This window comes from Pieris rapae, chromosome 6 (assembly GCF_905147795.1).
Source record: "Pieris rapae chromosome 6, ilPieRapa1.1, whole genome shotgun sequence".
NCBI lineage: Eukaryota > Metazoa > Arthropoda > Insecta > Lepidoptera > Pieridae > Pieris > Pieris rapae.
In genome coordinates this window covers 3,970,184-3,988,441 of record NC_059514.1, presented here as the reverse complement: position 1 = coordinate 3,988,441, position 18,258 = coordinate 3,970,184, and the positions used below count along the sequence as shown (strand labels likewise).

Genomic DNA, 18,258 nt, shown 5'->3' with positions numbered 1-18,258 from the left:
CTACTTTATTAAGGTTACAAAAACGATTTAAATAAACAAGTGACTTAAATAACAATATCGTGATAATACATGCGACTAAAAAACTGAGTGAAAATTAGTGCTCAGAAGAAATTTATCAATAAATAAAATAATTATGATTTCTCTCCATGACAGCGTGCAGACAAGGGTGAAGACTGATCCTTAATCTGTTTTAACGACTTAATCATGTTTCACGACTTACCGAAACAAATCAGGACTTTATATTTTGTTTTATGTTGCCAAATAAAACTGCACATTCAGCCTTATATTTCTATTATCCACTTATACAATTAAAAAAAACAACGCCATTACATATTTACATTCAACATGAAATAAATAACTTATAGAAATATTAACCGGAGCATAAACCAAATGAAGAAAATACAGGATTTAATATTGAAAGTTTTGTTATTTTATAATAATAAATTTATGTATCTTACATTAAAAAAGACATACCAAGATATTCCAGGATTATACAAAATCTTAAGTTACAAAAAGTAAATACATGATCAATTTACTAAGTTCTTTACTTATATTAATAAAATATATAATATAAAATCCTCTATAGCATAGATAATTTTCTATGATATAAAAATTCACGGTCTTCAATAATTAGTGTCAAGTTCACGACTTTACCGTAGGTACTTTATAGTTTACATACCGTTTGATTAAAGGCATTAGTTTTAAGCTTGCAATTATAAATAATTGAAAACTAATCAATACTTTACCTTACCATGATAGAGGCCTAAATAAAAATATACGACACAAAGGCATAATATATCGTAATTATAAATAGGCGATTTCGGTCCTTATTTTTTATTGTATTTTTTAGTTTTTTTTAATTAGTCAAAAATAATTTGGATACACCTCCGAATACATGTATAATGAATGAATGTATATAAAAGTATAAACGAATTGGCTAAAACAATGCAAACAGTAATCGTTTTTTTTAAATAATAGATCACATAGTCTAACTAAGTATAATTTTTTAATACAATCACTATTTTCGTAGGAGTACACTCTTTTGATGAGATTTAATTTGGCATCACGATAGGTCTATTGTTAAAAATGTCTGGGTAATAAACAGGATTAAAATTTAAATTTTATACAAAGGTCAACTTAAAGTTTAATCGCTACATTTTGTACTAGAATTATATCTAAAATAATTCAATTCCTCAATTTGTCTCTGGATCAGGGGCGTCAATGGCATACCCGCATTTTTGAAGTGCAAGTTTTATTTCTGGGAATACGGTGGCATCTTCTATAGTTGCGGGAAGTTTTATTTGTTGGGATCGAGCCAATTTGGCTACAGCGCCCCTGAGGGCCTTGCCTGATCGAGTTCGAGGTAGTGCGGGTACAGCTATGGCCTTTCTAAAAGCGGCTATTGGACCTATTAGGTGACGAACTAATGCTATCAGCTCTTGCGTCACTGTTTCCTCGGAGACAATTTCTTCGTCTGTAAATTACGAAACAAAAAATATATATTTTCAAACGAATTTACCTAAAATAAGGAATAAATTACAAAATAGCTTTGAATAATGTAATGTCAGTGTGGCCTTTGCTTACTTTGTAATTTAAAATAAATAAAAATCATTTTTCTTTTCAAAGACAGTTTAGTTGACTTTATATAACTGTGTATAACTTAAGTTTCTTTTTTTATTCCTATAGTTCGAAGAAATCTCAGATGCTAATACTAAAATGTACCTATTCTACAAATGTGTTTATATCATCCCTTATTGTAAGACTATGTGATTCCACGTTGAATGAAAATTAATGTTAAGTAATAAAAAACATCCATGGAATGTTTTAATTTTGATTTGGCTTACCATCTTGCGGAGGTCTCATAACATACAAGCATAGAGGGACATCGCCTTTAGTCAAGTCTGGAGCTCCCACTACCATAGCATCAGCTACTCTCGCGTGTTTTAATACGACGTCTTCTATAGCTGCCGTCGATAATCTGTGGCCAGCCACATTGATGACGTCATCAGCTCTTGCTACAACCCAAACCGCGCCTTCAGGGCTGATCCAACCCACGTCTTGTGTGTCATAAAAGCCCTAGAAATATTAACACGAATACAATGGCCTTATATTAAGCTAAAAGATCAAAAAACAAAAGAACCGTATTACTTGTCACCCAATCTGATTGTAATTGGTCTCCGTTGACCAATGAAAATCAAGAACAGACGTTTCGTCTTTTTTAGTTGAATGGGAAAGGTTAATACAAGAACTATTAAATTATTCGATCTATGCGGTAATCGGCGTTAGCTAATAAAATATTTGTTATCTTGATATTTACAATATAACGCTATACATAGTATACTTACTGGATATTTGTCGAAGTAGACTTTCTTAAATCTGTCATCAGCGTTCCATAGAGTAGTAGAGAAGCCAGGTGGTAGAGGTAACTTTGCGACGAGACGTCCTACTTCACCAGACTGACATTCGGTACCCTCTTCTCTTAAAACTCTTACTGTAGAACAACTAACCCATTAAGACTCGTTCGATCGTTTTGTCTTTTGTTTTACATTCTCAAACCATATACCTAACATAACTCTTGTATAACTGTTAATTTGAAGTTTTACTAAGAAGTTGAGATGTCATAATCTATAGTAGTTTAGTTTAAAACTCAAATTGCAAATTAGGAATCAAAAACTCTTTATCTTCATACTTACAATCATAACCGGGCACAGGATACCCGGCGGAATGTGGTCGTATACTCTTCACTCCATAACCCAGACAAGCTGCAGTTATGGGAGATCCAGATTCCGATTGCCACCAATGGTTTAACACGGGCACACCGAAAGTTCTTTCCGCCCAATGCTATGAAGGGAAGTATTTAATTGTTAATGACTACTTTTTCTTGTTAAACAATTCTAATTGTAATGTTTGAGGTGACATATCCCCTTAATGGACTCAGGTGCAGATGTTTTTGTGCTTATGCTTGATAATTTTTAAAAGCGAGTAGGTACTGTATTCCTGTGCGAGGTAGTTAACGTTTTACCGAAAATGCAACCCAGGACCTCGAGGTTGAAAGACATACGAAAACAGTCAATATCATCTATTTGGCGATGAAACACAACTATTGAACACTGTTTTGTAATTCAGCAGAGCCCCATATTCTTTTAAATACATTTTTGATTTGAATATAAAAGATACTGTACGAGCAAAGGCTTACACTGTGCTCACGCATGCTTTTCTTAGTTTTACGTGAAAATGTTTAGAACTGGCCAGTTAGAAACATTGCTTATGAAAACATTTTTTAAATTTCAATTTTAGAACTCTTTTGTAATCTAATGTTATAATCTATTGCATTCATTTGTCATTTGTTTTTGTGAATTGGAGGCAAATCTAAAAGTCTTGTTACGCTGGTCCTGCTCCATACGACAATCATAGAGTCTTGACAAAATCAATTGGTTGCTGATCTAATTTTACATATTTTTGTGTTTTTTTTTGTTGTATAATACTACAAACGCATTATTTTATGTTAATCTCACACACTGTTCTATTGGTTTTTTTTAATTAATATTTAATGTATAATATTCTACGATTTCAATATTTGTAAATATGTGAGGAACATGCTCACAAACAAACAACAACTAACAATTTTTTTTTATAGAACAGGGGGCAATCGGGTAGGAGGAAATAAAAATAAAAACATAAAATTACTATTATTACTATACAATACAATAATAGTAATTTTATGCTGGGAGTACATACATATAATTATTTAATTAATGTATACAAATATTGTAAATTCATTAATTTTTTTAATGTCTAAGTTATGGTTTTTAATTTGGACCACAGTGGATATAACGACAAATGGAAATGAAGTATCGTCGTCGTAAGTCGATTCCTATAATTTTGTTTTTTTCATTACATGCTAGTAATTTAACTGGCCCTAAAGTAAACTAACCCTTGTTTCCTGATCACAGTGCTCTCCAGCCACGAAAACGCTCTTTAATGTTTTGATGCAGTACCGTCTCGCGTATTTTCCACATGCGTCGGCCCGTTTCAGTACTCTGCATACTGTTGGTATTGTGAACAATGCATTCACGCGATGTTGTTCGATTATCCTATAATCATATTATTTCTTCACTGCCTGGATCAGGGACTGTTAGGCCTTAGTCGGAGTTTAAATAGAACAACACAGGCGTTAATTAAAGATTACAACAATGAACAAGAAATACGAAAAATAAAATGCAGTAAACTAAATTTTTATAAGCACTAAACTTTAAATAATTGTGACGAAAATAAAAGGTAAATTGCATAGGTATATCCGAATTTTTTTTTTGACCAGCAAATTGACCTTTATGACATTTTCATATAACAAATTTGTTATGAATAAAAACACGTTTAAATATCATAATTGTTAAACGAAGATCACAAGATGGACGTAAGAACCAACCTGAAGTACTGCCCAGGATCAGGTGTTCTATCAGGCTTCCCTTCATACAGCACAGAGGTAAGACCAGCTAATAATGGTCCATAGCAGATGTAAGAATGTCCCACTACCCAGCCGAGGTCTGATGCCGCCCACCACACTCCACGTTTAAGGCCATATATGGAACGCATCGACCAGCAAACTGTTGCTGCATGTCCACAGGGTCTTTGAAGACCTTTTGGAGAGTCAGTGGTACCTAAAATCAGGCTTAGTTAATTAAATTGAATCACAATTAGTTAAATGTATTGAATACTTTTTGTTTGTTTGTTCCCTTTTGTAAATCTTATTAAAAATCATGTATTCCATCTTTGGCTATATTTTTAGTGTATTTATTTGTAATTATATACAATTTATGTTAGCTGTAGGATTAGGAAATAAATAAATAAATATCAATAAATAATTTTTGTTATGTAACTGTTGGTAGGCTTCCGTTTATTTATTTATTTATTTTATTTTATTTATTTACACTTCGTTGCTAAAGAAATACAAATAACACAGTATATATAAATTACAAGGGATGCAACGGGCGGCCTTATCGCTAACAAGCGATCTCTTCCAGGCAACCCTAATAAGAATAGAAATAAATAAAAAATAAAAAAATGATTAGTCTGGAAGATCGCATGTATACAATAACAATATATACAATGGCGATCAATTGAGTACCTGAAGTATACAAAATGTATAGTGGTTCATTAGCTTCTAATGAAATACAGGGCACAGGTTCACTTTCCATCGCTTCGTCCCAGCATATATCTCTATCCTTCTCCAAGTGACATTCGAGAACTCTGCGGCGTTGGTAAATAATGCAATTGCGCGGCTGGTGCGAGCTTTGGCACAAAGCTTCGTCTAATATATCTTTATACCTGGAAATACATTATACTGATTTAACTTTTATATTATTATTATATATTTATGACGGCAAACGGGAAGGAGGCCTACTTAACATCTGGTTATCTAAGAGTGTCCATGGGTTATTGTTGGTGTTTGGCTACTAGAACTTACCATGTTAGGTAAGTTCTAGTAGCAGTTTTGTATGTTTAATATTTAGTAGATTTAACATCGTGTCACCACTTTAATTTGTTGTTAAAATCGGATGATAGTCGATCGAGCCTTATGTGGGCCCCCATCTGCAAGTAGCAAACAAATATGATCTGCGAACTGGTAACAAATGCAGAGTTCTATTTAGTTATACAGTTGATTGTTGGAAAAATGCAGAGGACCGAGCCTTGGGCGGTCCCTTCTGTGACTAAAACCACGTCGCTAAGGTGTTGTTTATTTTCACTACAAGATTATTTCAAATAAACTGTGCATCATGTGTCCAGTGCCCCGTCAATTTCTATATGATTAAGTATATTCTCAAGTTGTTTATAAACCGAAATTTAAAAAGCGAGGGAAAAATCGATAAACCTTGGTTATTATTTACTTCGTACATGAGACGCGATTGCAGTCCCGAGGACTTTTTTCCTGTTGAAATCCGAATTGGTTTTAGTATATCCCATCATCATACATGTTATATATTAAATATATATATCGCATATCGCTTTAAAAAAAAAATTTGCCCGGTATATTTCTGTACTGTCTTGTTAATAGAAGTATTATTGTTACTGGTTAAATGTGTGGAAAACTTCTTATAATATAATCTTGTTTAAAGTGAATTAATAGTGAGTAAATCTGCTTGAACCGATATTTTATATGTGAAGACAGAAATATCTAAATATCGAGAACCTTTAGGATAGTACTTGATGTCTTACTATTTAAGAAATTTTAGTGTCCCATGACAAGATAATATATATAATGATTTTTATAGAATTTTTTAATCATGAACTACAAAATTATCATTAACAATAGTGAAATACTAATCTTCAATTTTTTCAAGCGGTATTGTCTTTTCCTTTAACTCAAGGCCATTTTACAATACTAGCTGATTGCTCCTCTGAATCGAGCCTTTTATTTAAAACTATTTTTTTTTTCACTTTTTGTTTAGTACCTGACAATCTTATTTGGCTCAACTCCACAGCTGGCTGCAATTATAACAGTGGGCTCTGCGTGTTCTATTCTAGTTCTCAATTCTCTTGCGGCGAAACCTATAAACAAATAATTAACTGGGATAACCTTAAGCTAATATTTAAAATAATTAAAATACATTAACTTAAGTTTATTTGACATTGAATTTTTTATAGAGTATCAACATTATCATAATAAGTCGCAGAATTAATTAATGTCATTTATCAGACTTAGGGCCTGTTTCACAATGTATGGTTAAAGTGCCAAATAGCTATGCAACACATAAATTATTTGTAAGATAAAAGTTCCCAATAAGATACTTCGCATTTCATGACGTATAGCACTATCTGACAGTCGTGAAACGCAAAAATACTATTTATCCTACCAATAAGTAATAAATAGCTTATTTGGAACTTATCCGGACATTGTGAAACCGGCCCTTAGAATAGAGGTGCACCATCTCAGCATAGTAAAATAAATGGTAATATAAATACTTACCCCCAAATACAACGGAATGTATAGCACCAACTCTGTTGGTGGCCAGCATTGATATAACGGCTTCTGGGATAAGGGGCATGTAGATTACAACGCGAGAGCCTCGAGTCACGCCTAGTGAAGTCAACTTGCTTGCCATACGAGATACCTAGGTTTGAGAATTACGATAATTAGTTTTGTTCAGCAAGCTTGTGGAATTAGAAGTAAATAATGACAAAGTAAAAATCATTTATTCATTTAGGTAACACAATGTACACCTGTACATACATATTAAATACAAGATCTCGAATCACTAGAACATATACAGCTGTTTAGGGGGTGTCTCAGTAGATTTATAATTTTATTAGCTGAAGCGACTAGAAAGAGGGAGAAATCTTTTGAAATCATGTTAGTTCGGTTTGATAATTTGTGTGGTAAATTTTTTTAATGAGATTCTCTGAACATTTTTTGAGTGCTAACGGAAGTAGTTCAGAACTACACAGTCTTGTATCCTTGGTGTTCTGGACAAACAGAGGATACAGCGAAACTCAGTATTCGACTGATATAATGTATCAAAGAAGTCAAGAGTCATTACTGAGGAGTGGGAGGGAACTTAAAAGATTTTAAAATATCGTGCAAAAAATCTTGTCATTACTGCCAATACATATTGGCGGTGTTCATGGGTTTTAAAACCTTCAAACACCAAAATAATATAAAAGTGCCAGAATTCTCTTCATGCGTATTACAGGACTACTAATTAGTCCGACAGGTAAACCGACTACATCAGACAATTAAATTTCATTAACTTGACTGTAATCGACTTTAGTATATACCTACAAACGAAAGTCGGTCGAACTAAAATTACCTGATCCTGCAGCTCAGAGTAAGTTATTCTCTTGACTGTATCCGTAAGTGGTGAGTCATGCACCAACGCGACCTGATCTCCGCGACCTTGGACTACATGACGGTCGACTGCGTTGTAGCATACTGACATCTCACCACCTACAAACCTATAAGAATAAGAATTTATAAATTTTTATAGAAGGATGTTCACCTCAGCATGCAGAAGACAAGGTTTGATCTGTCATCTGATGAAAGTCAATATTGAAAAGGATTTTATCAGCAATCACAGGTTAGAGGTTTTTAAAAATTAAACTGAAAACCATTGTCATGCTAAGCTTTTGTTAACTTGTAGTATATTTTTGAATTCGTCAGCCATTGTTGCCGGCTTGTGTAGCCCGTTTAGGAGTCTGCATCATGGCTCATACTATAGCAGATATATTGCAACACATGGCCCAGGTATGGATTGCTCGGCCATCAGCTGCATTTAAATATTTTTGTGATGGCCGGGCAATTACTTGTCAATAGTGCAGCCATCAATTGCAGCAAAACATGGCCCGTTTAGAAGCCCCATTAGATAGAAGTTTCATATAATGTGTATGTAATGTATGTGTTAACAATTTCCAGACTTCACATGACATAAATCACTTAAATTTTCCTACAAAAAAAACCGAGGAAAAAATTAAACTCACCATTTGGTGAAAGGTGGATTGCTATCATCTAGTACTTGATCCCATGGTCGTGTCCATTCCAACTCCTTGCCAACTTCACTCCAAAACGCCTCAGGGTTCTCAAGAGAATTTCGGTAAGCCTCTAAGTATTCTGGTGTTAAGTCATTGTCCGCTGTTGAAATATACTCATAAAATACCATTTAAAAATTTAATCCCAATTGAGTCTATGTAAAAGCAGTCATTTATCTCTATCTCTATTAGTCTATGAATCTCCTTTCCCAGAATCCACCTTGGACTACCTAAAAGTGTATTGTTTCAAAGGCATATACGGTAGCGTACCACGTTGGCCGGTAGTAGGACGGATAATTGTATAGCTATATTTTATTGTATAGCGATCTTCTAGAAATTCGGGTCTGTGCAGAACGAGTACAGGAACCGGAAAAGGTTCGTTAGAAACACAGCTAACTAAGCAGCAGCAATAAGGGCGACGCCATCAGGACTTGGAATGTCCAAGAAAGATAATTCTTTGCGGACATTGCACATTGCCCGAATATGATATCACCACGAACGAACTACCGGTCAGTTCCTTCAAGCATCCCGACGCGCTGAAACCAGTATTCTTTCTGATGTACACGTGAACTACCGCCCGCGGCAGTAATGAATACAGAATAAACAATTAATTATTCTGAATACAACTCATTGTTATACATGAATATATAAATTACGTCATAATACGATCTAAAAATGGAAATTGCGTCCAGTATTTTCTAAAACCTACAAAAACACATGAGTACACAGGATAACTTTATTTTTATTGTATATACTTTATTATGGTAACTTTATACTACCTGAGGGTAGGTACCCACATGACTAAATAAAGTCTCGTATGTCAAGCAATGAAAAACCAGACTGTAAAAATTACTTTGTAATTCCAAATTTATTGATTTATTTCGTAATCCTACAGCTAACATATATTATATATAATAACAACCAGATATACTACACAAAGGTTCAAAAATTAACAATAAGAAATAAACAAATAAAAATTAATCAATACATTTAACTAAGTGGTACCAAATTTGGCTGAGTTATGTGATGGTGTAAAAGTGAGTAGGTGAATGTGTGTATGTGGGGTATGCTCATGATGCAGGTGATTTTGCGCTATGGATATTCTTAACCATATTCCGCGATAGTTTAAACAAGTCAAGGCCTATTGACCTATTGACATCTGCGGGCTGCTCAAAAACTCAGTTTGCATAGTTAATGTTGATATGAGTCTGATAGGCAGGAACAGGGAAGGGCAACTTTTCTAGAAGGGAGCTGCAAATAATTTTATTTGAGATGATGCCATGGAGTAGCTATACTGTTTTCTTTTATATTGTATTCGTCGAGAGTCTAAAGCATTAATTTTAAAATGTTCACACGCGTCTTTATAGGTATAAAATCTTTTGGGATATTTTCAATGTTTTCTTTATGTACAGTGTAACTAGATGACCAAACCGAGCAACCATATTCGAGAATACTTCTTACGTAGGTATATATTATGTACCTATAGTATAGCACTTTATAGTATGCAGTCGACATTCATGATCATCATAAAGGTCGTCTTACAAAACCATGCTACTTATAGGCTTTATCAACTCATTTCATCGTAATTTTATAGTCTAGCCTTATACCTAAATCACGAACGTTATCTTTAACGGATTTGTTATTAACATTATAACTAAAGTTAATTTAAATTTTATTTTTCTGGTGAATGTAATTTTGAAGTATAAACCGATATTTGATTTTGTCTTTAATAATTTAAACAAAGGTTATTCATGTCAACATTAATTTTGTGACAGTCTCCTTCTTTGTTTAATTTCAAGTAAATATTTTTATCATTAGCGAAAATAAGGTAATAAGAATCTTTTAATGCTACTATTTATGTCATAACAGTGAATTGCATAACAGGGGACCCAATATAGATCCTTGAGGAACTCCAGAACTTATATGAACAAAGTCACTGCAAACCGCAACCACCTGTCTACCATTTGCTATATATCAACCAAACTACCGATGAAGGTCACAACGTAACCCTAAGAGTTGGAGCATATGTAATAATATGGTGTGATGCATTCTATCAAATTTCCATTCAAAGTCTGTGAAAATCACATTAACCTGTGCACCACCATCCATACTTTGTAGTACGTAGTTCTAGAAGACGGTTAAGTTGGTTATCGTAAAACGTTTATTGATAAAACCATGCTTTGTCAAGCATTGATATTGGGCAATATTTTTCAGTACTCAACCGCGAGCCACTCATGAATTGATATTATTTTAGCGACCTTCCATACATCAGGAAAAAAAAATTGCTATTTAAGGTAATACACCTTAAAGTGGTAATTCTGAATATAGGTTTTTAAGAAAACGAGAAAATATTTGCATTTCATCAATAAATTATCATATACTTAATATTACCTATATCACGTCATTTTTTTATTAAATAGGTATCTAATAAAAATAAATAACTGTAAACTTAAATTCGTTGTTCAATGCTGTGGTAGGTACGCAATGTTCAGAATAGTTAAAACAAAAGTGAAACTTGAAACTATGAAAGCAGCTGCGGCGTTGTGGTCAAACGAGACAATTTGCTACGCTACAAACACAATGCCAAGTTTCAGTGTCCTAACCCTTAATTAAATCGAATAATATGTTATATAATGTATAGAATCAGTAGCTTTGCTTTTATAAGATGAAATAGATATACTATCTTGCTGCCTTTTATACATAAGCCACCGTAAGAAAATAGTAATATAGTTTTGGGAAAGATCAAATCGTTTTGATCTCCGTTTGCTTTAAAATTAGCTCCTTCAAATTATATGCTTTTTCGAAATCGCCAAAACTTTTTTTAAACAACTAAAAATATTGTTATGTTTGATTTAAGAAAACTATAAAACAACAAACATGCGGAAATGTCAAAAATACTAAATTATAAAATACTTCTAAGGAAGTTTAACAAAAATGATCAAAGCGCAAGTCATTGCCTAGATATGGTATTAATCTATGAGTATAATCTATAGTCGTCAAGATGGCAACAAATAAAAATTATTGAGATTGAATGAATAGCATCTTTAACCATATCTATTCATTTGCACTAATGAGATGACATTTGAAGAAAAAATGGACTTTCCAGTTAAAAATAAATAAATACTTACAAAAGCTCTCCAAATCAGCGGCAGTCACAAATGATTTCTTTTTCAACTCCGAAATCGAAGTTTCAAATTTATTAACTTTTGACATAGCATTTTCCGTATCTTGATACATTTTTGCCGCGCAAAAACTGAGCGCGTTTTATTTTTTATAACGACACCGCGAGTTAAAACGAACTAACTGTAATTGTTCTGAGTTACATACGCATACATAATACAAAATTTATATTCAACATTATGCATGAGGGACCTATGATCCTTCTGAATTATTGAACGGCTAAACTGAAAAGACTGACGTAGGAAAACTTTTAAACCGAATAGGGATGACTCTTGATAACCTACAGTTATAGAAAAAATTGGTGTCAAAAATTTAAAAGAATACGAAATTTATTTTATTTATATCAAACATTATACACTGGTGTCGAGCCGTCAAAGAATCAAAGTCTATAAATGAAATAATTTAATACTAACGTACTGCAACTGTTAATATACAATTCTAATGTGTAAACAGTGTTGATTTTGGCTACGTTTTTACAAAGATTAAGTAGTACTAATACTTTTACGACAGCAAATAATCTCTTATAATTAAGGTTTTTGTTATAAATTCTTTATATAATACATAATAAAATAATAAAAAGTCTTCATTTATTTTAAGTACATTTTCTTTTCAAAGTGTAAGATTTGGAAACCCTTTTAAGTAAAAATACCTGTGTTAAGGTTCCCAGCTCTTCCATAACAAACTTAATTACTTAAAATAATGACATTATTTAATCTATTTTTTTTAACCGTTTCCTTTTTATTTTTCTTTTTTGAACCGTTATCATCACACCTGAGTGAGTAGTGCATGAGTAAGTGTGTGGTGTAGGTATAGGTAACAATATTTTTGAAAAACTAAATCTTTACATTAATTACCTTTATGTATTTATTGGTCATATATTACTTAAAGAATTATAGATATAGTGTTACTAATAGTAATAATACGTCGTTTATTTATTTGCGATTGCTAGGATTTCCTATTTAAAAAAATGGTTATCTTTGCGAAGTCATAATAATCAAGCATGACTTTCAAAGAAGGTGGGATGATCCTATTTGCAAATCTGAATTCCAAAACTTATTAGATCACACTTAAATAACACACCGCGCAAGGTTGGTTGGGTTGGGTTGGTTGGGTAAACCAGTCATTGGTTTAATGTTTATCCTTCGCCAAACTCTGGTATCCTAAACTACTTCGCATCGCCATCAGCCTACGCTTAGAAGTGTCCATATATACTCTAATTTATTTAATTATAAGTAATCTAACAGCTACTTAATACATATTATTATACAAAATACAAATACATTACACAAAGCCAAAACAGATTACACAGGTTAAATAAAAAAACAGAAAACAAGCATTAAAAGACAAAGTTACATTTAAAAGAAAAACAAAAGAATAAAATTAAAAACTGCAAAATTAAAAAAAAGCAACAAATAATACTACTCTTCATAAGTGTTCTTGTGGCTTTGAAGTAAGTACCCTTGGACACCATGGCCTCCGTTGGTAAAACGACGCCGCGATCAACGACATCATACGCCGCCTTGCCATCTTGCGCCATGACCGCAGATCTGATGCTTTCTTCGCTCAACGAAGTATACAGCGAGGAAATGCTGCTAGCGTTGAAGGTACACTGCCATGTGGCCGAACATTTTGAATTTCTTTTAATTTTTATTATTACTATTTAAGATAACATAATTGTAAACACTATATATATTAAGAAAATATTAAATATTTTATTAAACTTTATTATTAGATAATCTTTGTGATTTTAAATAATCATCAAGCCATCCATATGTTATGGAACGAGATGGTAATCGATATCGCATATCTTTGCCGCCGTCATTTAAAACTTGCCCATAAGAAATCTTTAAATTACGAAATTTTTTTAGTAAACCAACAGGTATACAATAAGGATAGTGTATATACCTACACTGCATTATGCCAGTCGATATTATCTAACTGCATTTCAGTATAGTTCGACTTCAATGCTGAAAATTTAGCATGCCAACACGACAACTATACTTAACACACCACCACGCACCATATCATAGACAACGCAAACCTACATAAAAATAAACACCTTCTTCGCCCAACGCTTTTTCTCTTTCAGAGGCCCTATCATATTATTTAACCTCTTTCTTAAAAACACAATTTTTTAATTCTAAACTTTATACATTCACTAACAATATTTAGTATTAGCAACATCTTTTCAACCGGTCCTATGCAGCAAAGTATTTCTTGAGCAACAGTAGTTAAATGATAAAATTGAAAGTGTTATATAGAATTTATTAAGTCATTATTTTTTTTTCAATTTATCCCTAATGGGAAAGGCAAAGGACTTTAGTCCATACAGCCAAGTCTTATTTTTCTAAAATCATTAATGTTATTTGACATTGTCCATTTGGACGAGACTAGCTGCCCACGATACTGTAAATCCTACTGCGGGGGCTAATCTGACACGTTTTCTTTCAAGTACACATCCTTTGTTATCCTAAATGTCTTTATTTCATTCTCACTTACTGCCACTCTTGCTTCGTCATCCATTTATGCATCATGCTGTTTTTCTTTCTTCATATATTGGTAGCCGTTAAGACTAAATTAATCAATAAAGCTTTTTATAAATGTGACGAATACTTAAATGATCCTTATCCTTGGGATTGATTGGCTCCATTTGAAACAATTTGTATTAAAAACTTAGCGATTAAAAAGAGTTGCGGAAAGTTTCTTGCCAGTTCTTCTTGTCCGCTCTACGCCCTTGACTTGCTAACTGGTAGTAAATGTAAATTTACAATTAATTTAATTTATTTTGACGTTCATAAGTATACTTGTTTACCTAGATGAATAAAGATATTTTGAGTTCGAGTTTGAGGTATCTCTTAATGTCATGCCCATGCAAATTCTTTTTCAGCCTTATATACTGCGACAGTGTCTCCCTAGTATTCTCTTTTAAGTGTCTCTCTAATTAGTATTTAAAACTTGCTCTATGTTGTACATGCAAATTAATTTAATTTAATTTTTATAATCTCTATCATACTAATAAAATATTCCACTTTTATTATTTTATTAGTTCAACCATTGGGTATATGTTCTTTTACGCCAAACCCGGAATATATTTTAAATACGCGATAATCACCAAATATTGGTTGGTGTGTATAGGTATACAACGATGCACCCTGATAACTACTAGGACCCGTCTCCTTAACTTAAAAAATTAAATTGACAGATGAAACTAATTATAATAATAATAAAATTTACTTATAAGAGACATATGGTTGTGACAAAATTGCTGTAACGATTGTCCCCGCACTAGGAATTATAATTAAAAGTAATTTAATTATACAAAAATAAAAACCAAATAAATAAGTATGTCAACGACTAGTTGTTTAGTAGTAATCATGATTTGTTGACTAGTTGTTTAGTAGTAATAATGGTTTTTCACAAAACATGTAATTTGAAAAAAAATCACAAGACCTAATTTTTGTAATTTAAATTAAATTACAAAAACAAGAATTATAAAAATTTACTGAAATTACGGTTTTAATTTTTTTTTATTGCTTAAGTTTAATGATATACGTATTATATGATATATCTATCCAAAACCAGTACCGTTGCTATTTTTCATTATAATTAACGACCTACCGTTAATAAAACCTCCAAAGTCGTATTATTTGCCGCCAGGTGTTTTAAGGTAATTAAGAAAAACGAATAATGGCTATGTAAGTATTGCATTTTCCGGAAAATTAATTATTATCGCTGCCGAAAACAAATTTTTACTGGTTATTGTGGTTTGCTCTCGTAGCATAATAGAGCGTATCGCGATTTGAAATCATACTTAGAGAATATTAACGTATAACAAAATATTTTTTTGGTAATTATATAAAAATCATTTATTTATTTAATTAGAAGTATATAGTAATATACTTATAATAATCATATTATATCACTTTTTGTTGTAACATTCGTATAATACTTTTAGTCAAAATATGGACATTAATAGGCTATAAACAGACGTACAAATATGTAGAGGGCCGAAATTGTAATTAAAAACTTACATAACTGGACTACGTAAAACAAGGTTTCAAATCGAAACTATTCACGCTAAAAATTATGATATGAAATTATGATTTTAATGCTGCAATAATACTTAATTTTTATAGTCGTATTAAAAATACTAATTATTTTCATTTTATTGAGTATTACTACGCAGGCTCATACCATGATGCTGTTAATCCTTATGTTTCGTAAGTTTCCTTAAATACAAAAACAGGATTTTTTATATACTAATATAGTAACTGTTCACGGGTGTTAATTTGAGGCCACCTCGCACATCATTCTTAAGATATTCATAAAAAAACGAATGATGTTAAGGGCAGTTTTAAAATAAAATACCTATAATGTTTAACGTATTAACTTTGATAAGAGTTATTATTTTATTATATATTTTAGAATCAATTAACCTGATTTACATATATCCTGTTCTCAAACGAACAAACAGTGGTTAAATTGAGATTCTTTGCGTAAAGTTATAGCCAGTTCCTAATATTAGCACACTCAATCAAACAGTCTTCGGCATAATAATATTATACATACTGTATAGTTAGTTTTATTATGTAACGAATAAAAATACAGTAGTATTTAACTTCCTGTTAACTAACGTACTAAAAACCTCAAGTTAAAGAATGCGTGTCAAATGTGACACTTATTAATGATAAGATATAATATAAAATAACCCTTACCACTTCTCAGTGATGTCTACCGCCCAAACCCAATAACATATCTCAATCTATTTTTGATCATCTGAGAGAGACAGCTTAATCCAAATATTGATAATAGTGTGCCAATAACCAATTGACGGATTGTACGAGTAATAGCCATCCGTCGATACAAGCTACCCATGGTAGGTCGGATCGGTGTATGTGGATGATCTTTTTATAAAAATGACAGTTCAACTGTGCCAATATCGTATCTTAAGTTATTAACTTACACCAGTTTTCAAAATAATTAAAAAGCATTTGGATATGTTTTAAACATTGACATATATTGTAATATTATTTGTACGGTTTTATTCACTTTAGTATGAGTGTAAAGAGCTAAGATATTGCATTCTCTCCTTCGACAAAAATGGATTGTGTTGGTAGTGTTTGGTTATTGGGATGCAGATAGGAGATCAATCGACTGTCACGGTCTGATATCAAATAGTGAATGCAGGCTTTTAACGTGATTATAAGCGTGTTCTATTTATTTGCGAGTGAACTGCGAGTTCACCCGCTCATTCGCAGCGTGTCTGTCAAAACATGTCATTTTATTGTTTAGCGTTGAATTTACTTAACAGAGCCACTAAACAAGAATTCGACTCTACTTGCACTAATCATCGCACTTCTCTTTGCACTCGCACTAATCAAAGTAAATACAGGCCTTTAGACACCCCGGTCTCGGTAAGAATACAAAAGCCATTAAAGGGAACCTACATTTCAAAATATTAAAAAAAATATGATTATGATGAGGATTTTAAGTTAATTAATTAATTTTCTAAAACAATAATTAACATATTTTTTATTTAATTCAGTTCCGCCGTGGTTAAGTGCCTCCATGACACGGAACCTAAGATTTTATTGCGAAACAATAAATTTTCAAATCAAAGTTTGATTTCAAATGTAATTCCGTTTATATATTTTTAAATCAAAATTGATTACGATAAATACATCAAGCTTATCAATCATATTTAAACATAAGGTCCATGTGTTTAATAACATCTGGTATGTTAGCATTATAGCATACTACATAATTAATAAGTAACATTAAAATGTATTCAAGGTTAAAAATATCTTCTAACAAAACTAATTTTTTACTGTACAAATAAAACGCACTTCGATTTATACATAATGTTTCTAATTAATTACTTTCCAGTGCCCGTAATGACAATTCAATATTCAATTAAAGTTCATGGGAAGGTCGAACTAGCTGACGAAGTGTCAAGTATTTGGAAATACTTATCTAAAATGATTAATATTCCAACAAATAATTTTCCCGAAGAAAATGCTAATGTACATAATGAAGCCGTAACTAAACTTCTGAGAGACGAGATAAACAACTACCAGATTATTCATCTGTTTGGGAATCATGAAAAAACACAAAAAGGATATCCACATGTTAATAATATTAATGTTTAAAAAAATCCGTTTTTTAGTAATTGTGCATTACACCTTTTGGAACGTCGGTAAAATAATGTCAGGTGAATGTCACAATGCTATATTGTTTTAAATGTAAGGATTGTGGAAACATGGGGTAAAATCAACGGCACTTTGCGACAGGCATGACCCAGTAATGCCAAATAATATGTAATGTCTGTCGTAATGTTAATTATCTCAAGCCCCAGACAGGCGATCAAACTTTTAACGCCAAACGATTTGTAAGGAAAGTCATGGACGTACTCATATCAATCTTGATTTTTGACTAAATATAGAGGTAGTGTAGGGATTATAACAAATATATGGTTTACTTTAGTAATTTTTAATTCAATAAACACATGACTGTGCGAATACAGTATAGATTAGGTCATAGAGTACAATTTTAGGTGAA

General features: G+C 32.1%; 1 protein-coding gene across 1 annotated transcript; it reads right to left on the bottom strand.

The window, feature by feature from the left end:
- Positions 1–25: 25 nt before the first annotated feature.
- LOC111000935 (acyl-CoA synthetase short-chain family member 3, mitochondrial) lies at positions 26–11,842 on the bottom strand. The gene is made up of 12 exons (XM_045628529.1): positions 11,649–11,842; positions 8,473–8,623; positions 7,806–7,950; positions 6,965–7,109; positions 6,450–6,546; positions 5,126–5,325; positions 4,427–4,658; positions 3,935–4,094; positions 2,694–2,841; positions 2,346–2,491; positions 1,845–2,076; positions 26–1,474 (listed from the first exon to the last, which is right to left on the bottom strand). Exons 1-12 carry the CDS (start codon positions 11,755–11,757, stop codon positions 1,194–1,196), a joined length of 2,046 nt encoding a protein of 681 aa, XP_045484485.1. The 5' UTR covers positions 11,758–11,842; the 3' UTR covers positions 26–1,193.
- Positions 11,843–18,258: the final 6,416 nt, after the last annotated feature.